A 25,132-nucleotide genomic window follows, 5' to 3' on the forward strand; every position below is an offset into this window, starting at 1 on the left:
GAACTCACAGAGATCTGCCTGCCTCTACCTCCTGAGTGCTGGGATTAAAGGCACGTACCACCCCCGACCGGCTCAGCTCCACTTTTTAACACACATTTGTCTGCCTGTCTGTCTGTCTGTCTGTCTGTCTATCTCTCTATCTATAAAAGTGTTCTTACCTAATGAGTGACTGACCAGTCTCTCTAGCCCCCCTGTTTAGCACTTATTTATCTATGTGTTTGTTTGTTTGTTTATTTATATTTTATGGTCATTGTTGTTTTGCCTGCATGGAAGTGTCATAACCCAGGAACTGAAGTTACAGACAGGTGTGAGCTGCCATGTGGGTGCTGGGGAATTGATCCCCGGTCATCTGGAAGAGCAGTCAGTGTGTTTAACTACTGAACCATCTCTCCATCCCTGGTGCTGGGAAATTCTAACTCAGTTCCTTAAGCTTGTATAGTAAATGCTCTTCTGAGTCATCTATCCAGCCCCCATTTTTCCTTTTATTTTGTAATGTAATATTTAGTTTTTCAAGACAGGGTTTCTCTGTAGCTTTAGAGCCTGTCCTGGAACTAGCTCTTGTAGACCAGGCTGGCCTCAAACTCACAGAGATCCGCCTGCCTCTGCCTCCTGAGCGCTGGGATTAAAGGCATGCGCCACTACCGCCCTGCAAAAATATATTTTTAATTGAAACAGAGTTACATCACTTCCCTCTCTTCCCTCCCATCAGTTTCTCCTAGATATCCTTCCTCTGACCCCCCTCACTTCCCTCAAGTTTTCATTATTATTGTTACATATGTATGCATGCATGTATGTATATGCTTATGTTAAATTGACATAAAAACTAGCCGGTACATCTATATTTTCAGAATTGTAGATAATTAGGACTCATAGAAGACTGTTAACAGATCTTAACAATGTTAAATTTCCTCTTTCTAAAAGCACAGAAAACATTCATTCTAGTTTTACATATCAGAATCTTACAGTTATTGTGCAAGAGTTACAAGTGATCATAAGTGCTGAGTCATCTCTCCAGCTTTTTTTTTTTTTTGGTTTTTTGAGACAGGGTTTCTCTGTGGTTTTGGAGCCTGTCCTGGAACTAGCTCTTGTAGACCAGGCTGGTCTCGAACTCACAGAGATCCGCCTGCCTCTGGCTCCCAAGTGCTGGGATTAAAGGCGTGCGCCACCACAGCCTGGCAGCTCTGTTTTTTTGTTTTTGGTTTTTTTTTTTTTTAATGAAAAACAAGGAAAGAAAGAAATGTTTTCAAGACTGGAGAAATGGTTTGGGGGAAAATTTTTGCTCAAGCATGAAGATCATAGTTCCAATCCCTAGCACCCATTGGGGAGAAGATTCTTAGCCTAAGCAATCTGGCTAGCTAGACTACTGAAACTGGAAAGCTGTAGGCAGAGCAAGCGACCTTGCCTCAGTGTATCAGGTAAAGAGTAATATTGGAAGACACCTAACATGCCAGTAGTGACAACAGGCACATATGCATGCACACTAGACACATGCACACATATCCAAGAAAAAATAAAATCAAACCCAGCGTTCACTGTTGAAATAGCTTTTCATTTTCCTCAAACCATAAATAAATAATAGTAGTGCTATTGTTTGTCTACTTGAATATTTGTATAGTTCAATAATGTCTTTTTTCCTTGTGTGTAATTGAATGGTTAATATGTTGCTGTTGCTTGATTGTTGCCAGTAATTTTATAGTCAACTTTTTGAAATCTGCATTTGAGAGTTTAGGATAGAATGGCAGTGAATCTGTAGGATATTAGGTCTATAGAACTTGTTTAATGTCCTTAAAATGTACTCAGATCCCCCATATTAGATGACATAGTTGTGGCATATGCTCAGGTCTTCCTGTAAACTGTAAATTGTTGATTACTTATTTATAGGTTTTTTAATACCTAATACAATATGCATGCTGTATAGTTACTATTCTATGACAAGTTAAAAGTTTATACATGTTTATATTAGGTAGAATTTTATTTTTTTGTTATTTTCAACATAACTTTGTTTGAATTCTCACATACACTACCCAGATTTTGCGTGCATTGCTATTAGATACTCAAATTTAGAGCTATGAAGCAATATATTTTAAAAATTGTGGTTGAATTATTATTTATTACCAATTTCTGGTGTGGATTTGATATTTGTAAGCTTGGTTGCCACACGAGCTCATCCTAAGCAAGAAGAGCTCAGTTTGACAGTGTCAATGTGAATTTCCTTAAAGCATTCAGACTTCCTGATACCTGACTCCTATCCTTGTAAATAATTCTTTCAAAATTGCTTTTGGTATCAAAAGGAGTAGTATATTGGTTATTGCATAGTTTTTATAAGTTTTACATTAGTACCATTAGTAGTTATAAGCCACTTTTTTTCTGTCAAATATTAGATGTAGTGGTTTCAGACACATCAGTTTTCCGATGCTATTTCTTCTGAAATGCTGTAGTGTTAAGTGAGACAGAATATACTTTTCTCTTTTTTATCTGTCTGTCTATCTAGCTAGCTATTATTTTTTGAGGCAGGGTTTCTTTGTATAGCTTTGACTGGCCTCGAACTCACTGATATCTGATAGCCTCTGCCTTCAGAGTGCTGGGATAAAATGTGTGCACCACTACCACACCTGGCATCTATGCTTTCTTTTCATCAATTTTGCCAAGGAGAATGCTTATAAATTCCTGTTATTTCCATTTTTACATAGAAAGAATAATTCAAAATTTCAATATATTAATTCAATACGTTAATATATTAATGACTAACATATACTTTTATGTTACATTTAAATTTTATAAATTTGTTCTCATCTAAAGTTATGAACCTTATGCTTTCAAGAAGGCTCTTGGGTGAATTCTGAGAATTAATAGGAAACATTTTATGATTGCCAAACTAAAATTAGGTACAAGGAATTAGCTTTCAGTTTGAAAATTGTGGGTTCAGCTAGAACACTGTAAACGACTAGAACCTCTGTGTGTAGTAATTGATGGAGTTGTGTATCTGGCCGGATGTGGTGATGCACACCTTTAATTTCACCACTAGGAAGTCATAGATAGCTGGAACTACATTGTGAAATCCTGTCTCCCTGTTCCCCAAAACTATTTGTCTGTATTGTTCTTTGTAGCTTTCCTTACAAAACTATGTAATTTTGAGTTGTATATAGATAATAGATCTTATAACCATTGAACTTTCTTGTCAAAGATCATAGTTGACAGTGAAGTTAATGGGAATGGGAGGTTTAGGGTAATTTTTTTTTTCTGTTGTGAAAAGCTTCTCTTAAAAGTGAAATAGGCCAGGCAGTAGTGGCACATTAATTTAATCCCAGCACTTGGGAGGTAAAGGGAGACAAATCTCTGAGTTTGAGGCCAGTCTGAGTGAGTTCCAGGACTGGCTCCATAGCTACTGGGAAACCCTGTCTTGAAAAAATAGAATGGAGGAAATAAATGTGTATAAATTCTTGAATATTAAGTATAGTTGCTTTATTAAGTACTGTGGTCTGAATGCTTGTGTCTGCTCTAAAATTAATTTGTTGAAACCTAAACTTCTGTAATTTCATTAAGGGGCATATAGTCTGTGGAAGGTGATCAGATCATGGAGACAGGTGTCACAAAAAAAACTGATACATTTTGAACTTCTGATCCTCTTGCCTCTATCTTCCATGAGCTGGTTTATAGGTGCGGGCCCCTACACCTGACTTGCAAATGCTTTTTGAAGAGTAAAATGCTAAGTTAAGTGTAAATTTTATTATTAACTTTGCTCAATAGGTTAAAGACACTGAGAACATTCTATTTTCATATTTTGGTTCAGTTTATAAAGGAATTTGGGCTACTATATGCCTTTTGACTAAAGGTTCCCTCACTGTCTGCTGGAGGGGAAAAGGGTGCCTGGAAACATGTAATGTCGCTGAGCTGAAGAACGTTATGCTGCGGATAGTTTCAGAGGTTTATGGACCAAGAAAATGATAAATTGTGTGTTTGGTTTGAGAAACTGCTGGAAGCAAGCGAATAAACTAGAAAGCTAGCCGGGCGGTGGTGGCGCACGCCTTTAATCCCAGCACTTGGGAGGCAGAGGCAGGCAGATCTCTGTGAGTTCGAGACCAGCCTGGTCTACAAGAGCTAGTTCCAGGACAGGCTCCAAAACCACAGAGAAATCCTGTCTCGAAAAAAAAAAAAAAAACCAAAAAAACCCCCCCAAAACTAGAAAGCTTATCAGCATATGCTAAATAGTCATTTTGTTATATTGCAGAGAATAGGAGGAGCTAATGAAGACTTAAGGGCATTTTCTCAGCCATATTTTTAAAATTCTACTTTAGCATTTAAGCATATAGCAAATTTCCTTTGACTGTAAACTAAGTCATGCCTTTTTTTGATTTATGTTCTGTTCTTACAGTTTTCAAAGACATAATCTTCCCCAGAAATTATTTTAAGTTAACTTGATAGTGGCATATTTGACATGTTTCAAAATGGGAGCTGTCACTCCTGTAGAAAAAAAAAACTTGTGCAACTTGAATGTTACTCCATCTGTGCCCTAAAGTTAGTTGTTATTACTATTTTATTTATTGACTAAGTGGCTTTGTTTTCCTACACAAAGATCCTATTCTATGTTTTTTTTCTTTACATTTTTATACATTAAAGAGAATTTGTGGTAGGAACAAGGAAGCCAAATATTTAGGTTAGTTCAATGTTTCATGTAATTCAGGGAAACTCGGTCTGCTTGGGAACAGAAACAGAGGCAGATGGATACTGACGCTCTGTAAGGATGGCATGGTTCCTTTTGATTACAGATATTGGCGGTCTGTGAGGTGAAGATATGGAGGCACAATCCATTTACAGTCTGCACTAACCATGTGTGCTGTGGTAAAGCCAAGAACAACTTCATAATATAGTGTAGAAGAGAGCTACTTTTAGTTTTCCAGCACAGAGACTCCCGCACACCAATCCTGTCAGCACTGTCTTTGAACATTGAGGCCAAATGCCATAGAAACTGCTATGCTTCCATTCCTGCTTTGAGTTACAGATGAGTTGCTCGGAAATGTAAGCTAGAGTGTAATAGTAGTGCACCAATTGTACACTTTTCAAAAACAAAAATGGGATATTTATTTATTTACTTACTTTTAAGATTTGTTTTCAGTTTCAACGTGCATGAGTATTTTGTTTATGTGTTTGTGTACCAACTGCATGTCTGGTGCTCTTGGAGGCCAAAGAAGGCCTTGGATCCCCTGGAACTGGATTGACAGATGGTTATGAATCACCATGTGAGTGCAGATTGAATGCTAGGCAATTACTTTATCAACTGAGCTACATCCTCAGCTCTACTTTATTTTTGCTTAGGTGTTTTGCCTCCATCTATCTATCTGTGCATACAGACTTTAAAAAAGTGTTGGATCTCCTGACACTGGAATTAAAGCAGTTGTGAGCAACTATATGGAGGCTTAAATTGAACATGGGTCCTCTGGAAGAACAGCCAGTGAGTGCTCTTAACTCCTGAGCCATTTTTAACTTCCCATACCCCACCCATTTAAAGTGGTTTCTGGGGATCAAAACTCAGGTCCTAATGCTTGCATACCAACCAAGTCATCTCCATAGACTTAATAGCTTTCTGCTTTCTTTCGGGATTTTTTTTGTCGTTGTTGTTTTCTTTGGTTTGTCGCGACAGGGTTTCTCTGGGTAAGTCCTGACTGACCTCAAACTCACTGAGATTTACCTGCTTCTGCCCCACAAGTGCTGGAATTAAAGGTATGTGCCACCATCACCCAGCCCTAATAGCTTTCTTTATAAATGGAGTTTTTAAAGTTTATTTTTAATTTTGAGACCGTGGTTTTGCTCTTTCTATAAAAACCTGTGACAAGGGACTAGAGAGATAACTCATTGGTTCAGAGCATTTGTTGCTTTTCCAGAGGACCCATGCTCAACTCCTAGAACCTGTACGGTGGTTTACAAATGTTCCAAGGATCTGACACCTTCTGGCCTCCTTACGTACCAGGCACACACATGGCTCACAGATATTAAAGACATACATGCAAGCAAAACACCCATACACATAAAATGAAAAATAGATATGAGAAAACTCCTTAACTTTTTCTTTTTTTAGTCTTTCCTTTCCCACAAATAGCATGTCTGTTCTCTTGTTAAGTATACTTCATTATGGAAGTTGTTAACTGTTGTTTATCTTCAGCACAGTGGCTGTGCCTTAATCTACTGCTATTTCAGCCAGCAGTTGTGACTCTGCAGTTACTGGCTGCTTCTTTAGCAGCAGCCTGGAGGGAATTCCATTCCCAAAGGCACCAGCCCTGGCTGCTGCTAAAGGTAACTCTAACTAAATATCATTCTACTTTAAATAAGACTTGAGGTTCAAAGACTGGGGTGAAAATCTGTGAGCTCAGAGAGGCTGAGTAGCAACTAACTAACCCTCTCCTTGCTAGCATCCCTGAAAGACCCATGCTTGGGTTCTGCCAAACCAGAAAATGTCACGGACACTCCAAACTCTTCCCTACTACTTCTGTGTCTCTTCATTTCTCCCAGATGCCCTCTGATGCTCTATGATTAGTTTCTGTCAGCTAGTTGCTAACTTAGCCTCCGGAACCAAGGTTAATTTTATTTAATCACTGCAAATGCAAACTCCGGATTCACAGTGTGATTGAGTATCCCCCACAATTAACTATGGGAAAAGATTCCTTTTTCATTAATCCCTTAGAATATACCTAGAACTGTAGATCACAGAGTCATTTAAAGCTGGTTGGTCTAAGTACTTTTCATTCCTTGTGGTTGGGTATGTTTTCCTTGATCGTTTTCTCTTCTTGATCTTGGATAAATCTTCAATATTGAAGATTTTATTTCTTTGTTTTGATGAAGAAATAGGTTACAGTCCCTGCTCATCCCCCCCCCTTTTTTTTTTACCTAAATGGCACTAGGTATAGTACCTAACCTAGCCTTAGGTCAGATAGAAATTTGATTTCTCCTAATGAGGCTACAGTTTACATAGTTTTGTTCACTGTCTTTTCCTGCTAGTTGGTATCATACTTTCCAAAAGCGTTAGACTGGAAATTTAAATATTTAGTTCTAACTCTGCCTAGATTTAATCCTGTGTGATAAGTCTTCCTTGAAGGATAGTGGCATGATTTCACTGTTTTTTGGTGTTTTGTTTGTTTGTTTGTTTTTCAAGACGAGAGATTTCTGTGTAGCTTTGCAGCCTGTCCTGGGACTCACTCTGTGGACCAGGCTGGTCTCAAACTCACAGAGATCCATTTGCCTCTGCCTCCTGAGTGCTGGGATTAAAGGCTGACCTCTTCAGTAGCACTCCTGTTTTGTAGGGTACCATTGTCTTTAGTACTTAGATATCTAAGGTGTCATGATAGGTTTGTAAAAGGAAATTGTGTGAACTGTTCAGGTACCTATGGAAAAAGAAAACCTAATTAAATGATAATAGTTTATTAATATGAATATTTAAAGTCCATGTATATGACAGATTATACATTTTTATTCATTTAATTTTTATGTATATTGGTATTGGCCTGTGTATATATCTGTGTGAGGGTGTTGGTTCCATTGGATATAGAGTTACAGATAGTTGTGAGCTGCCATGTGGGTGCTTGGAATTGAACCCAGGTCTTTTGGAAGAGCAACCAATGCTCTTAACCACTGAGCCATCGCTCCAGCTCCCAGATTATATTTTTAAAAGATGTCTATGACAGTATTTCCCATCCTACAGGCTTCTTATAACATGATTTTGATGTTTCTCTCATGGTCCTTGAATTTAAAAATTTGAACAGCTTTGTGACTTATCAGTGGTGACTTTTTTTTTTAAATTGGGGATAACTGTGAAATGTATACCGATGTCATTTTCATGCTCCGTTCTTATTTTAAAAGTAATATTACTTTTATTATTTGTATATGTATGGCTTGTGTACATCTGCGTACAGATGTGCTTATGTGTGTGTACCTTTATCCACCCTTTTTGAGAGAGGGTCTCTTACTGAACACGTCTCAGAGTTCCTCTGTCTCCATGCCTTACTCCTGTCTCGGTGCTGGCATTGTAGGTGTGTGCTGTGATATTCAGCTTTTTACAGTGGGAAGTGGGGAATCTTATCTAGGCCCTTATTACTTGTACAGCAAGCACTTTACCTACTTCACCTAAGGTCCCCCAAAGCCTTTCTTGAAACAAGGCCTATGTAAACAGAATCCTCTGCATTAGCTCCAGAGTGCTGAGATTATGGGTGTGTTGACCTAACTTCCTTCATTTCTTCTGCTTAATATTTTCTGTGCATTGTTTATCTTTAAAGAATCTGTTAAATTTCTTACTCTGATTTCCTCAATCCTATTTTCTTTTGGTGAAACATAGTCTCAAATAGAAACCCCATTGAATTTCTTTCTTCTCTTCTATTACCAGAAAATGAAAAAAAGGATGAGAAGAAATGGATTGCTTATCTCTGTAGACTTTCTTTTTCAAAATGTAAATTTTTTTATTATAGAGTATGTTGTGTCTCTATGAACATAAAACATTTTAATAGAACATTAAAATCAGATTTAGTTTTTCAGTAGCTTCTTGATTTGAATCATTGAAAAAATTTTACTTGCATTACACATTCATCCTTTCTCTAGAATAATTCAAAGAATAGCTTAAGAGCCCAAGCAAGCATATATTTTAGCACTCTTAGAGTTTCCCATACTTTTATTTCTTGAAGTTCCACATTTCACCTCTCATCTTCTCGATCTATAATCCAAGCATTTCTAATGTCCTTCATCTTTTATGCTATTGATTATTCTCTTCCTGCCTTTGGAGGTGTTCTTCAGACCTCTTTGTTTGTTTGTTTTTGACAGGATCTTGGTACACTTAGTCCTTGCTGGTCTCAAACTTGATTTCATACTCCTGCCATTTGTTCCATAGCAACAGCTGAGATTATAGATGTACACACCACCATGCCAGGCATTTTTCTGTTTTTTAATTGTTTTTGTTGTTTTAATTTTTGTCATGTGAATTGCCAGTTTCCAAGATTCCTTCATACTAGTTTCGTATCTGTATTTCCTTTGCACTTTTTTTTATTACTGTTAAGTTCCTTTGTTACTACTTTGTAGAAACTTGTGTTATAGTTATCATGCATTTGAACTACCCTGCCCTTCCTCTATCAAGTATGTCCAGCCCTTTGCCCAGGATACCTGTGAGTGAAGCCTTTCATAAATTTGTAAATTTACTGTAAAATTATATGTTCTTTTGGGGGCAGTGATGAATACATTTTTTGCAACGTACAACCGTCTCTTCATGTGTGTATACCTGCAAGGAGGACAGAGGAAGACATCAGGTTTCTTGTTGTGTCATTTCACACCTTGTTCTCTAGAGACAAATTCCAAGCCTTAAAATTACCTTCCCAGCCCTGCAGTGAATATTTGTTTGAGACAGGATGTTGCTTTATATTTCTGTCTGGCTTAAAGTGGATATGTAGACCAGGATGCTCTCAAACTCACAGAAATCCACCTGCCTCTACCTTCTGAGTGCTGGGATTAAAGGTTGGTGTCACCAATACCTGGCAAACCAATGAATATTTTATGCATTTTCTGTCTGCTGATTGATTAAATGTTTGTGTACTATTTTAAGTAAATAAAGTTTTTTTTGTAAATAAAGTTTTAATAAGTTTTGACCTATGGCAACATTTTAATGTCTGTTGAGTAACTGATCTTTTTATTGATGGACATTCTTTACTTATTATAGACACTTTAAAAGGTTTCCATATGCATTTTATCCTTAATTATTAGTGAATAAATTTATTGATCATTAGTTTGATGTCATCATTCCATAGTGATTGAGCCCATAGAGAATTTAACCCAGGGCCTTGATGATAGACAAGTACTCTACTAGTGAGATATAGTTCCACTTTAAACATGCTGAACAAAAAAGAATAGTTTTCAGGTAATTTGTAACCAACAGTGGAGCTTGCCATATTATAGTCTAATAGTCAATTTCCTTTTGTCTTCACTAGATCAGAAGCAACTTAATTTGTTAGTAAAGCCACTAATGAGTGGTGATCTTCAAGGAATATTAATAGTTCTAGTAGAAAAGTGTTCTCTCTAATTACTATAATTAATGACATGAGCTTTGTTCTATGTTTTGTTTTCATATTTAAAAACAAAGTACTTAGTTGGTATATTGTAGGTGTCAGTCCAGTTTCTAATGAGCTATGTTTTGTTAAATATTTAAATTATTTTATTGTTTTTTTTTCTTTTTTAATCATTGCCTTACATATTGTTGAACCTGGAGCCCTCCCTACATATGACAAACATTTATTGAGTGATTAGCTGTGTGCTAAGCCCTTTCCATCTTTATCTTGCTGACCCTTTCTACCTTGTGACTGCTTATCAGGAACTTCTTTCTGGTCTTTGGAGACCATATTTTCAGTTTACTGTATTTTCATTACCAATTTTCTTCACTATTCTTTTCCTCTCTCTATTTTCTTCGGTTTTAAATATTGTAAACTTTGGTTTCTTTCAGTTTCATGCTTTTTGTTCGTTTGAGACAGGGTTTCTCTGTTTCTTTCGAGCCTGTCCTGGAACTAGCTCTTGTTGATCAGGCTGGCCTCTAACTCATAGAGATCCGCCTGCTTCTGCCTCCCAAGTGCTGGGATTAAAGAAAAGTATGCGCCACCACTGCCTGGCTTCAGTTTTATTTTTATTTTATTCAATGTTTTGATTATATCGAGGACTCCTAGCAAACCTTTCTAAGCTTTAATTCAAGAAATTAAAGAGCAAATGTAATTTCCTGAAGTTTCCACAGGTCTTTTAATAGAGTTGACTTTTATTTTGACTTAATACTTTTGCCTTCCTACAAGTTTCCAATTGTGGAAGCCTTGTGATTTTTAGATTGTTTCCACGTCTACCAATTTTTTCTGTCTGTGTATATCCCAAACTTAGTTGGCCTTCCTGTTGTAATAGTGGTCTGCTTTTTGCTCCCTGGTTGTTCTGTTTCAGAGTGTGTTCTGCGCTTGGTGCCTTCTTTCTAATTGGCCCAGAGTTTGTCTGAGTTTTAGCTGATTGTACCCTCCCTTTTGGGTGGCAGAGTAGAGTAACTGTAATTCAATCTTCACAGTTGTAGGTTTATCATTCCCATTTTTATCATCATTATTATTATCATCTTGTTTAAGCTTACCTTTTTTGCTGTAGTAGCATATAATAGAAGCCCACACTTTGAAGTAAAGTGTTCTGTTTGGCTTGCTCTTGACTCTTTTACATGGCTTCACCTTTAAAAATTAATGTAATCCTCCCTTGAATCTAGAAGCCCTCTTTGTTTATTCTAGCATGAGCCAAAGCATCTTGTGCCTCCATTGGGATTGTATATTGAACACTTAATATTGAAGACTATTAATTTCTCTTTTATTAATTTGTTTATTACTACTGTTTGTGTGTGCCTTAATTTCTTGTCAACTTGACACATGCTAAAGTCATCTGGGAAGAAAGAAATTCAATTGAGAAAATGTTCCCATTAGATTGACCTGTGGGCAAGCATGAGGGGATTTTCTTTTTTTTAAAAAAAAAAAAGATTTTATTTATTATGTATACAACATTCTGCCTCTATGTATGCCCGCATGCCAGAAGAGGGCGCCAGATCTCGTTACAGATGGCTGTGAGCCACCATGTGGTTGCTGGGAATTGAACTCAGAACCTCTGGAAGAGCAGCCAGTGCTCTTAACCACTGAGTCATCTCTCCAGGCCCGGGGATTTTCTTGATTAATGATTGATATGGAGGGACTGTGTGCATAATGTTATCCTGGTCAGGTGGTCCTGAGTTATATAAAAAAAAATTAGACGGAGTAACCCATGGGTGCAAGCCAGTAAGTTGAGCTCCCCCATGATTTCTGCCTCAGGTCTTGTCTCCAGGTTCCTGCCCTGAGTTCCTGTCTTGACCTCCTTTGATGATGCAGTGTAAGCCAGAGGAACCCTTTTCTTCAAGTTCCTTTTGGTTGGGGTATTTTTATCACAATAATAGAAACCAAACAAAGACAATGCCTGTGCATGATATGTGTTGGCATGTAGCCTATGTTCCAAATCTTGTGTCAAGGGCAGAGAACAACTTTATGGAATTGATTCTCTACGTCTGCCTTTATTTGCATTATTACCAAGATCAAACTAAGGTTACCAGACTTTTGCAGCAAGTGCCTTTGCCCACTGAGCCATCTCACAAGCCCTTTTGTCTCTTTAGACAGGTTGTTGTACAAAGTGAAAAAAAAATGCCTAAAGCAATGGGATGTGTAATTTTAAAAAATATTTTCTTTTGGTATTTGTGTGTGTGGGGGGGGGAGTAGATCTGTAGTATACATTTACTTGTGTTTAGGGGTACTTTTGTGTGTGCAGAGGCCAGGGGAGAGTGTCACATACCTTTTTGTATCACTTCCTTCCTTATTCTTTTGAAGTGGGGTCTCACTGAATCAGGACCTCAACATTTTTTTCTGGTCAGTAAGCCCCAATGATCCTCTTTTTCTGTACACTCCAGTACTAACTGGAGTGTTACAAAGGGTATGGGACCACACCTAGCTTACTGTATGGTTGTTGAGATCATAATTTCCTCTTAATTGTGTAACAATGCTTTTAACTCTCCAGCCTGGTTCTGAATATATATTCATTATATATTAGTATATGTTGATATAATATATATTCATAATTAGATTAAAAATATTGCATGTAGGTTTGTGCATGTGAGTACAGGTGCCCAAGGAGACCAAAGGCATTGGCTCTCCCTGGAACAAGAATTACAGATAAGATTGTGAGTCACCTGACAGGCAAGAATCTAAACTTGGAAATTGTTCTCTACAAGATACATTTGTACTCATGGTACAAATAATGTACTTTTGATACAAAGAAAATGAATATGTTAGTGCCAAAAGCATTGATGCCAGAATTTAATGCCATTTGGCTTACACGTATGCTACTTTTTGCTTCTCCTGGCCGGAAATTTGTGTGCGTATATTAACGTTTTGTCTTTTTATTTAAAATAAAAAATTGAAGTGTATGGGTGTTTTGCACGCAGGTATGATTGTGTGTCAGATTTGTTCAGTGCTTAAGAAGGCCAGAAAAGGTGTCAGATCCGCTGAGACGGGAGTTATAGATGGTTGTGAGACACAGTACAGGTGCTAGGTATAGAACTGGAGTCTTCATAAAGAGCATCTAGTACTATTAACTGCTAAGCCATCTCTCCAGCTCCAGGGTTTTTATTTTTGTTTGATTTTCAAGATAGGGTTTCTCTGTGTATCCTGGCTAATCTGGAACTCGTTCTGTAGACCAGGCTGGTCTTGAATTCAGGGGTTTGCCTTTTTTCTGTCCTGGGATTAAAGCAGTGCACCACTCCCACCAGGCCAACCTCAGATTTTGTCTTCTGAAAACATTTGGTTAGGAATTTTGATTTCTTATTTTACAGATTAGATTTGAGAATATTAGAATTATGACTAAATGTCATTATGTTCCTTTACTTAGCTACTTAGCTGAAGGAATTATTTGCTTGTTCTTAGGAACTAGAAGATCATCTATCTATCTATCTATCTATCTATCTATCTATCTATCTATCTATCTATCTATCTATCTATCTATCTATCTATCTATCTAGTTCTTGTGACAGGGTTTCTCTGTAGGTTGGAGCCTGCCCTGGAACTTGCTCTTATAGATCAGGCTGGCCTCAAACTCAAAGATATCCGCCTGCGTCTGCCTCCCAAATGCTGGGATGAAAAGCATGCACTACCACTGCTCAGTCCCTCTCTATTTTTATATTTATTAATTTATTAGTTTTTGAGACAAGGTTGGTTTCTCTAGGTAGATGTAGCTGTCCTGAAGACCAGGCTTTCTTCGAACTCAGAAATTCCTTTGCCTCTGGGAGTAAAAATTCTAGGCCATGTAGCTCAAGTTGTCTTCAGACTCCTTTCTTTTTTCTTTCTCTTTTTTTTTTTTTTTTGGTTTTTCGAGACAGGGTTTCTCTGTGGCTTTGGAGCCTGTCCTGGAACTAGCTCTGTAGACCAGGCTGGTCTCGAACTCACAGAGATCCGCCTACCTCTGCCTCCCGAGTGCTGGGATTAAAGGCGTGCGCCACCATCGCCCGGCTCAGACTCCTTTCTTCTCTGAGCCCCCAAATACTGGGATTATAAGTATATGCCCTCATCTGGCTAAGAGGAGCTATGTTTTGAAAGTCTTTTCCTTCCTGGTTTCTTATCTATTTTCTGTTTCTGAATTCTAGTCACAGATATAGAGCTGAAACGACTCAAAGATGCCTTCAAGAGGACCTGTGGACTCTCATATTACATGAGTCAGCACTGCTTCATCAGGGAAGTGCTTGGGGATGGAGTGCCTCCTAAAGTTGCTGAGGTAATCTTTATGGTGCTTGGTTCCTCTCATAGTTCTGTACCAGTTTAAATTTCTTTTTCAAAGTATTTTTTTCAATTTTTTAATATTTATTTATTTTTATGTGTATGGATGTTTTGTCTGCCTGTTCACTATGCGCCATGTATGTGCAGTACACAGAGGAGAGTTTTGGATGGCTGTGAGCCACCATGTGGATGCTGGGAATTGAACCCAGGTCCTTTGGAAGAATATCAGTGCTCTTAACTGCTGAGCCATCTTTCCAGCACCCTATTTTAATTCTTTTTCTGTTATTAAATGTTTTGAGACAGGGTCTGTCATATAGCTCAGACTGGCTTCCAACTCATGGTATAGCTGAGGCTTGCCTTGAACTCCTTATCCTCATGCCTTCATTACCTAAAAGCTTGGTTTATAAGCTTCAGCTTACCTCTCTGTATTCTTGTCTATTTGCTTTTAAAATTTTGCAGGAGCATCTTCTTAAAAGATTTCATCTTGGGACTGGAGAGATGGCTTAGTGGTTAATGGCACTGCCTATTCTTCCAGAGGATCCAGGTTCAATTCGCAGGACCCAGAAGGCAGTTTACAATTCTCTGTAACCCTAGTTCCAGGGGATCTGATACCTTTACATCAGTTCACATAAAGTTTAAAAATTTGAAACAAGATTTCATCTTCCTCACAGTTATTTTTCTTGCTGAGTAGGAAACAGGTCCTGGTTTAGATGTGCTGTATTCTTAAAGTTTGAATGGAAACACTGAACACCCACAGGTTTGCATTTTTGATTTTGCAACTGATATATAATTATAAACTGTTAATATGATTTCCTCCTTATTTTAAATATCATCTCTGACATTAACTTTTTATGTTGTATGTTTTATAAATTTTTATTGAATGGAGTTGAGTCTGTAAAATTAAACCTGTAAGTGAAATAGAAGCTTATTGGAACTTAAATTCTTATTTAAATTGTACCAAAACCTTTAAATAAAATATGCTGAGTTTGAAAGCATTCTTTTTCTAAAAATAATGTTTATTATTTTGTAGTAACATGCACAGATGTATTGTTATTCTGAGTATGACTAAGAGTAAAATTTATAAAACAAGATTATGATAGAAAATTTAAGCTTAATATTAAATATGAGCCCTAGTTCTCTATTTTTTTTTATTGTTTTTAGCAGGTTTTTATTTATTTTTTATTTTTCTCCCCTGAAACAGGGTTTCTCTGTGTAGCTTTGGAGCCTGTCCTGGAACTCATTCTGTAGACCAAGCTGGCCTCGAACTCACAGAGATCCACCTGCTTCTGCCTCCCAAGTACTGGGATTAAAGGTGTTCACCACTGCTGCCTGGCTATTTCTCATATTCTTGTTTTCCCTTAATAAGTTTATCTTAAGTACTGTTATAGTACAGAAATGTTGAATTTATTTTTTATTTCAATATATAACAAGCAATTTAATACTATGATATTATCTACCAATTAGAAAAAGGGACATAGCCTAGGTATGCTGGTGCGCACCTTTAATCTTAGCACTAGACAGGCAGAGGCAAGTGAATCTTGGTGACAAGGCCAACCAGGCCTACTCAGTGAGGCCCTATCTCAAAAAATAAAATAATGAAGGTCGTCATAGTGATTTATAGAAAGTGCTTTCAAATTCAAAGACTCTTCAGCCTTTTTTCCCCCTCTCTGCTCCTGTACTTAAAGTCAGTCAGAACTGTTTCATGTTGCTAGGAACAATTTAAATCACAGTATTATATCTCCTTGGATTGTATATAAACATCTATCTATACACATTCTTATTTACCTAAAGTCTCTTTTTAAATTGGGTTGTCTTTTTATTGAATTTTAAGATTAGATATAGCCCCTTTTATAAGATACGTGGCTTGCAGACAGTTTCTCCCACTCTTTATGGTTTCTCATTACTTCCTGGTGCCTTTTGAGTTACAAACTTAAATTTGGCAAAGTCCATTTATCACTTGTGCTATTCCTTTTCTTTTTAAGAAACCAGTGCTTTACCTAAGATTGCAAAGATTTACTCATGTATTCCCTAAGAGTTTTGTAATTTTAGCTTCTTAGAGAATCCACTACTACCAGCCCAGGGATGGCACCACCCACAATGGCTGGGCCCTTCTGCATCAATCACTAATTAAGAAAATAGTCAGCACTTGGGAGACTGAGGCAGGCGGGTCTCTGTAAGTTCAAGGCCAGCCTGGTCTACAGAGCGAGTTCCAGGACGAGCTCCAAGACTACAGTTTCTTTGTAACTTTGGAGCAAGTCCCAGATCTAGACCAGGCTGGCCATGAACTCTCATGGAGCTCCGCCTGCCTCTGCCTCCCAGGCCTTGGGATTAAAGGCATGTGCCACCACTCCCTGGCGCAGCCTGAGATTTTATGAAAACATTTTTCTCAATTGAGGTTCCCTCCTCTCAGATAACTCTAGCTTGTATCAGGTTGATGTAAAAATTAACCAGCACAGCCTTTAATCCCAGCACTTGGAAGGCAGAGGCAGACAGATTTTTCTTAGTTCGACACCATCCTGAAAACATAGTAAGTTCTAGGCCAGGAAAAGAAAAAAAAATATGGGGCTAAAAAGGTGGCTCATTGGTTAAGAGCATTGAATGCCTTTCCAGGGAATCCAGGCTTGATTTCCAGGACTAATCTGAGAGTTCATAAGTATCTGGAACTCAACTCAGCGATCTGATATTAGGACACTTTTCTGACCTCCACGGTGCCTTATTGCACAGAATATATACAGATGAAAATCCCATGCACATAGAAGTAAATCATTTTTTAAAGTTTTGGCAAAGTTGAAGTATAATTTCTTTTCTAGTGATTATCAAGTAGAGCTATGAAAAAAGCCATCTGGTTAAAATAGATAGCACTGTGTTAATAATTGGCTATATCCATAAAAAATAAAAGTAAATAAAATTTAAAAACTAAATGGGGCTGGAGAGATGGCTCGGTGGTTAAGAGCACCAGCCAGCATTCAGTTCCCAGCACCCACCTGGCAGCTAACAACTGTCTGTAATTCTAGTTTCAGGGGATCTGACACCCATGGGAAAACACCAATGCACACAAAAATAAATAAATAATTAGCTATTACAAGGCCTGGCCACCATTAAAATTAGGTGATTGGGAAATCTAAATTACTAGATTTAAGCTTGGTGGTAGATATTTTATTTATATTGTAAGATTTCTGTATGACCCTTTATATCTTTATATGATACTTTCCATCTTTTTATATTTCGAGAGTAATTTATTTCTTTGTGCATTTTTATAATAAAAATATCATAAAATTTAATTTTATGATATGCTCTTCCTTAAAGTTCTTGTCTAATACCTATAATATTTGTGTCACAGTTTGATACTTACTGGTTGTTATTTTCTAATTGAGTAAATATTTTCTTGGTCTTCTATATTGAGGAATTTTGGATTACAGTCTAGACATTTGTAATGTTCAGAGATTCTGAGTCTTGAGATGTAACTATATTTTATCAGATAATAATGACAGTGGACTTAGGATAAAGCTTTGTACTTGTCTTCTCTTGCTTATTTTACACTGTCAGTTACCTTTTTAAAGCCTGTACAGCCCTGTTTGGATTTATCCTACAGTGACTAGTCTTAGACTCAATTTTAGTTCAGACTGGTTTGTCTTTTAGGGTTAGGCAGACCCAGAAGTTACAAAGAACAGTTTTCCTGCTTCTTTCACCCCTTAGTGTTCACATGAATTTCCTTTTCTCTGGAGCTCCTATTTCCAGTTCTGTCAGAGATGCCTACTGTGCCACACACTTCTTGAATTTGTCTGTATCCAAGGAGGAGATATAGGGGGAAGGAAAACAGAAGAGGTCAGGAAGAAATGGAAATTTGTTGGGCTGGAGAGATGGCTCAGTGGTTAAGAAAGCTGCCTGCCCTTCCTAAGGTCAGTTCCCAGCAACCACATGGTGGCTCACAACCATCTGTAATGAGGTCTGGTGCCCTCTTCTGGCCTGCAGGCATACATGCAGACAGAATACCAAGAATACTGTATACATAATAAATAAGTAGATTTAAAAAAAAAAAAAGAAATGGAAATTTGTTCCATTCTCTTGGGACTGTAGTATCTGTGATAAACTACATAATATCTTCTAAAGATTCCTAGATCCTAGTTCCTGGAAGTTACATGTAGAATGTGTCTAAAGATACTATTTTTTGTTTTGTGATGAGTGAAGCATTAGCATTGCCCTTGATTTAGCAAAGTGAAACTGTTGATAACAATGTTTAATACTCTCATGGGGTTTATCAAGTTTTGCTTTTCCTCTTTCTCATATTTATTTAATAGTTGAGTGATAACAGTGTGTAGTTCAGTACAAGGTACTGAAGATTCTAGGTTATAGTATGAGCTGGTATCAATTTAAAAAAAAAACTTGGTCTGAACTTGCCTGCCTTTTACTTTGCAAGGACAGGTCAAGGTAATAATTATAGTGTGCCGTAGTTTGTTTAATACTTGCTTAAATGGGACAGTCTTTGACTATATGGCTCTTGCTTACAATGAATTTTACATTTAAGAAAATAAGAGTACTAAGGGCGTGGCTTAGTAATTAGAACAGGTTGCCTAATTGGCAAAACCTCCCAATTTTGACACCGAGAGAGAGAGAGAGAGAGAGAGAGAGAGAGAGAGAGAGAAGGTAGGGGAATTGTATGCTATTAGGTGAGGTATTTTTCTGTCTTGGGCTTGTGGAAACTTAAGAAAGTAACCTAATTTTCTTTTGGAACTGGGAGCATTATTAATGGGATGAAGAAGATAATATGTATCTGTGGGAGTTTGTTTGTATGGTGGTAGCAGTTGGCTAGCTTTTAGTTGTTTGAAACAAGGCCTCAGACTTACTATGTAACAAGGAGTGATCTTGAACTACTACTGATCCTTTATTTTCAGAGTGCTGGGATTCAGGCATACGCTACCATGCCAAAATTTCAGAGGTCTTTTATTACTACAACTACTACTATTTTTATTTTACTTGTGCGTGTGTGTGTGTATGTGCACATATGCATGTGCTGGGTGTGCATGTGTTAAGTTTTATGTACTTTTTATAACTTAGTCCACATCTGAACTTCATGGTTTGATAACCTGTGTTTTCTGTAAGGTGTATGCCTTTTGGTATAATAAGACAGTTGAAACCATATGCAGTATAGTTTGCTGTTGTCCAGCCAAAGTTCCTTTGGTTCCTGGTTCTCATTGGGTCGGGATTGGAATACTTAAGACATTGTTTTGGATATTGGAATTCCTCATTTAAATGTGTTTGAGGATCTTTTTGTTTTATATCCCAGAGAAACCAGTAGCAACTTCTTTTTACTGATGCTATCTATTAAAAAGGGTTTTGGTGGGGCGGTGGAAAGAAAGAAGGAAGAAAGGAAGGAAGTAAAAGTTTTGTTGTTTTAGCTGAAGTAAAATTCCTACTACTAATTTTCATTGCATATTCCCCTTCCCATCTAGTTTCTGAAGGTCAAGACTGATTTTGTAATAATTCCTTGGAACAAATACTAAGCTCTTACGAAGCCATATATTTGAAGGACAGTACGGTATTCATTTAATATCCTTGAACTGTTTGCCATTAGTGACAGTATTAGTTACTTTTATGCTGATGTGACCAAATACCTGATAAGAAGCAACTTAAGGAGAAGTTTTATCTTGGTTTTATAATTAGAGGAAGTCCTGGTCATTAGGGTGGAGAAAACATGGTAGCAGGAATATGAGAGCGCCATTCACATTGTGTCTGCAGTCAGTAGGCAGAGAGACGTGAATACTGGTGCTCAGTTTTCCTTTTTCTTTCTATAATTACCAGTCTCTAGTTTGTAGTATGTGCAGACCACCTCCAGGGTGGCTCTTCCCTGTTCAGTTAGACCTCTTTGGAAATACTCCCTCAGACAAGCCCAGAAGTATCTTGTAGGTAACACTAAATTCATCAAGTTAGCTTTTCTTTTTTCTTTTTCTTTTCTTTTCTTTTTTTGGTGGGGGCAGAGTTTCTTCGTGTAACACTAGCCATCCTGGAAGTCGCTTTGTAGACCAGGCTGGCCTCGAACTCAGAGATCCACCTGCCTGTGCCTCCCAAGTGCTGGGATTAAAGACGTTTGTCCCACCAACTGGCTAATTCATCAAGTTAGCATGGTGCATTTTTTCATTAGGTTTGTATGTTTATTTTTAATAGTTTTATTAGTGTATATTAACTATATGCAATAATAGATTTTGTTCTTAAATTTCATATACATATATAATGTATGTATTTTGATCATTCATTCCCCATTATCCTCTCTTATCCCCTGCTGTTCTTACTGATCCCTTTCTGCCTCCCAGCTAGTCCTCTTTGTCTTTTTTTGGTCAAAACCTGCCCCCCACAGTGACATATGTCTTCCAACAAGGCCATACCAACGAAGCTATCCCTTCTAATAGTGCCACTTCCTATGAAATTATAGGGGCCAATTACATTCAAACTACGACAAGTCCTGTTTTGTCTGGAAGGTACTGTTTTATTCTTATCATCCATCCCCCTCTGGCTCTTACAATCTTTCCAGCCTCCTCTTTTGCAGAATTCCCTGAGCCATGAGGGGAAGGATTTGATGAATACATCCCATTTAGGATTGAATGTTACAAGATCTCTCAGTGTCTGCTCATTTTTCAGTTGTGTGTCTTTGTAGTTTTTATCTTCTGTAGGAAGAGGCTTCTCTAATGATGGCTCAGTGAGGACCCTGATATATAGGTGTAGCAGAATGTCATTAGGCATTATTTTATTGTTTGTTCCTTTAGTGGAATAACAGTGTTTGGTTTTCCCCTAGATTCCCTCACACAACTATGTCCACCCAAAGCTTACTATTGATTAGATATTTCCTGGAAAAATCATTTCTTCATTAAGAAATTCAGATCTGCCAAATTTGCCTGAGAAACTGAACTTAATAGAATAATATTTGCAAAAGAAAAAGTATTTGCTAAAGATTGTTTGCCTGGAAAATGTTTTTGTAGATAAAAATGAATTGATGGACCACATGTTCACCCAAATTTTAAATGGAAAGTATTTGTCCTTATGAATATTACATAAAGTTTAACTTTTGAAGACATTAACTTGATGCCACTGACTATTTACTTTTGTTTTCCTTCAAGATTAGGGATTAAGCCCAGAGCCTTGCACATGCCAAAACAGTGCTTTATCAACTAAAATATACCCCCCAACCAAGTCCTGCTGACTTTTAGTCAGGTGCTTTAAAAAGTATATTAAAGTTTACTCAGGAAAAGTATTTTCTGAAGCAATAGCCATGAATTTATATTCCAAATAGCTGAGATTATAGGCCTGTACCACCAAGCCGTGTCTTGCACCTTTTATTTTGTTTTGAGACAGTGACTCACTGTGTAGCTCTGGTTGACCTAGAACTCACTATATAGACCAGGCTAGCCTTGAAACTCATAAAGATGTACTGGCCTCTGTTTGCTGATCATTTTGGATTATAGACATGCAACACTATGCCTAAGCCCTTGTTTATTTTACATGTGTGTCCATGCCATGATGTACATGGTGAAGATCAGGAAACTTGCAAAAGTTGTTTCTTTCATTTTATCTTGTGGATTTAAGGGATTGAATTCAGGATGTCAGACTTAGGGGTGAGCTCCCTTAAACACCGAGTTGTCTCACTACCCCATACTGTGTGTATGTGTCTGTCTGTCTGTCTGTATGCATGTACTTTGGTTTTTTTGAGACAGGGTTTCTCTGAGTAACAGTTCTAGCTGTCCTGGAACTAGCTCTTTTAGACCAGGCTGGCCTCCTCAAACTCACAGAGATCTGTCTGCCTCTGCCTCTGCCTCTGCCTCTGCCTCTGCCTCTGCCTCTCGAGTACTGGGATTAAAGATGTGCACCATCACTGCCCAGCCATAATTTTTTGAGTATGTATGTATGCATGTATGTATGTATGTATGTATGTATGTATCTATCTATCTATCTATCTATCTATCTATCTATCTATCTATCTATCTATCTATCTATCTATCTATCTATCATGTATGCAGTGTTCTGTATTACTTCAACAAAGAAGAGGGCACCAGATCTCATTATAATTGGTTGTGAGCCACTATGTGGATGCTGGGAATTGAACTCAGGACCTCTGGAAGAGCAGCTAGTGCTCTTAACCTCTGAGCCATCTCTCCAACCCCCATACATAATTTTTGAGTAAAATTTTTTTTTTTTTTTTTTTTTTTTTTTTTGGTTTTTCGAGACAGGGTTTCTCTGTGGCTTTGGAGCCTGTCCTGGAACTAGCTCTGTAGACCAGGCTGGTCTCGAACTCACAGAGATCCGCCTACCTCTGCCTCCCGAGTGCTGGGATTAAAGGCGTGCGCCACCATCGCCCGGCTTGAGTAAAAATTTTTAAGAATGAATAAGCAATTTGTAATAATTTTGAATAAGTTTCTTTTATGTCTAGTTTTTATTCTATTATAAATAATGTAATAAATTTCTGTTAATAATTTTTTGTGATTTCTTTAGAATTCTGAAAATTAGGGAATGTTGTTCTTTGTAATCACAATAATAAATGTATAAGTGTAGTTGAAGTTAAAGGATACTCTATAACTGATAAATTCTTTATCAAATTATTGCCGCTTTTAAGGAAGTCATCTCCCTCCCCCCACTCCCACCTTTTGGACCTTGATAAGGATCCAAAACAAAATAAGTGGTCAGTTGTGTCATCCTGTAATGTGTGCGTGTGTTAGAGTAGGTGGACATATCAGCTGAGTGTTGTAAGAAGGTACAGAAGAAGAGAGAATCATTATCATTTCACTAAACCTAATCAGAGCCTTGTCTGAAGATGGAGACAAGGTTTAGTTAAGGATGATGACACCTCCTGTCCTTGATAACTGAAGCATCTCTAAGGTTGGCTTTCTCACGTTTTTTTCTTCAGGTGATTTACTGTTCTTTTGGTGGAACATCCAAAGGGCTACACTTCAATAACTTAATAGTTGGACTTGTTCTCCTTACAAGAGGCAAAGATGAAGAGAAAGCAAAATGTAAGTTCTTTTATCTTAGGTTATAATAATATCCTATGTGCAGAATAATTTACTGAAAAATCTGAAAGGCAAAGATTGTAATGGCTATTTCTCCAATGACACACAGCTGACCAATAAATAAGCAGTTCAGAACTGTTCAGTGTAGCTAGTCATCAGAGTCAACCAAAACCACTGAGATACCACATCACATTTTAAAATATAATAACAGTGTCACTGTCTATAAAAATTGCAGTCTGTTGTTGGTTGTTTTTACTCTTTGCTCTTTTTGTGGGGCCCACCACCCAACTCCCAAATAAATACACACACAGGCTTAGCTTGGGTTATTTCTAGCTAGCTTTCCTTAACTTAAATTTTCCCATCAACCTTTTGCTTCTCGACTTTTTCATTTTCTTCTGTATATCTTACTTTCACTTTTACTGCTTAGCTAGTTCTGTGGTTGGGTGTCTGGCCCCTGTTGCCCTCTCCTTGTTCTCTCGCTCCTTCATCCTTTCTTCCCAGATTTCTCTTCTTACTTATCATTTTCTCTGCCTGCCAGCCCTGCCTATCCTTTCTCCTCCCTTGCTATTAGCTGCTCAGTTTTTTATTAGACCAATCAGGCTTTTTTAGACAGGCACAGTATCACAGCTTTATAGAGTTAAACAGATGCAACATAAAAGAATGCAACACATCTTTACATCATTAAAACAAATGTTCCACAGCATAAATGAGTGTAACACATCTTCAGATATATCCCACAGCAGCTGTCCTTTGCTTTGGGGAATGTAAAATGATAGTGCAGCCACTTTCGCTTTTGTTTTTATTCACTTATTTTTGGTGCTGGGAATTAAACTCGGGGCCTATCTGGATGGATAAACAAAATGCAAATTTCTGTACAATATAGCCTTACTTTACAGTAAAGGAAGTCAAGTGATGACTGATCCATGCTAAAAACATAGATAAGGCTTACAAATATTTTACTGAGGGGTTGGAGAGTTGGTTCAGCAGTTAAGAGCTTGTATTACTCTTCCAGAGGACGTGAGTTTGGTTCCAGCACCCATGTCATGAGTAACTTCAGTCCTAGAGGATCTGACATCCTCTTCTGTCCTCTTGTAGGTATATCCCATATATGCACGCATGCACACACACACATACATATAAATATCTTTAAAACATATATTCATATATTTAAAACACATTTGAGTCAGGCAGTGGTGGCTCATGCCTTTAATCCCAGCACCTGGGAGGCAGAGACAGGCAAATCAACAAGAACTAGTTCTAGGACAGCCAGAGCTGTTACAGAGAGAGACCCTATCTTGGGGGACGAGGGGGGAGGGGAGAATTCTGTCATCTGTGTTACACATCTTGATGTCTTTTTTAAGAAAGGAAACAGTTTGCTCTGTTTGACAGCACATTCTTATGATCCCAGCACTTGAGAGATAGAGGCAAGAGGATCAGTAGTACTCCAGGGTTATCCTCAGCTACATAGCAAGTTGGAAGGCTGTAAGACACCCTTTTTTGTTTTGTTTTGTTGGTTGTTTTGGTTTTTTTTGAGACAGGTTTCTCTGTGAATCCCTACCTGTCCTGGAACTCACTCTGTAGGCTAGGCTGGCCTCAAATTCAGAGGTCCACCTTCTTTCCCTCCCAAGTGCTGACTAAAGGTGTGTGGCACCCTGCTGGCATGACACCCCCATCTCTAAGAACAAAAAGGAAATGTGATGAATAATTCTTGCATCTTTTCAAAATCCCAGTATTGCTGCCTTTCTTAGAGATAAGTGCTCTCAAAAATGTAATGACCTCTTTTACCTTTTGAACATTTTTATGTCTTATATTTATATCTGTAAG

General features: G+C 37.7%; 1 protein-coding gene across 3 annotated transcripts in view; it reads left to right on the forward strand.

The window, feature by feature from the left end:
- The window catches only part of Usp32 (ubiquitin specific peptidase 32), a 132,663-nt gene that overhangs the window by 19,656 nt on the left and 87,875 nt on the right, over window positions 1-25,132 (forward strand). For all 3 annotated transcript variants that reach the window (XM_075991249.1, XM_075991250.1, XM_075991251.1), the window contains exons 2-3: window positions 14,186-14,313; window positions 23,206-23,311. In XM_075991249.1, the coding sequence (XP_075847364.1) occupies window positions 14,186-14,313; window positions 23,206-23,311 (234 nt within the window). The remainder of the gene's footprint in view (window positions 1-14,185; window positions 14,314-23,205; window positions 23,312-25,132) is intronic.

The sequence above is a fragment of the Microtus pennsylvanicus genome, chromosome 11 (assembly GCF_037038515.1).
Source record: "Microtus pennsylvanicus isolate mMicPen1 chromosome 11, mMicPen1.hap1, whole genome shotgun sequence".
NCBI lineage: Eukaryota > Metazoa > Chordata > Mammalia > Rodentia > Cricetidae > Microtus > Microtus pennsylvanicus.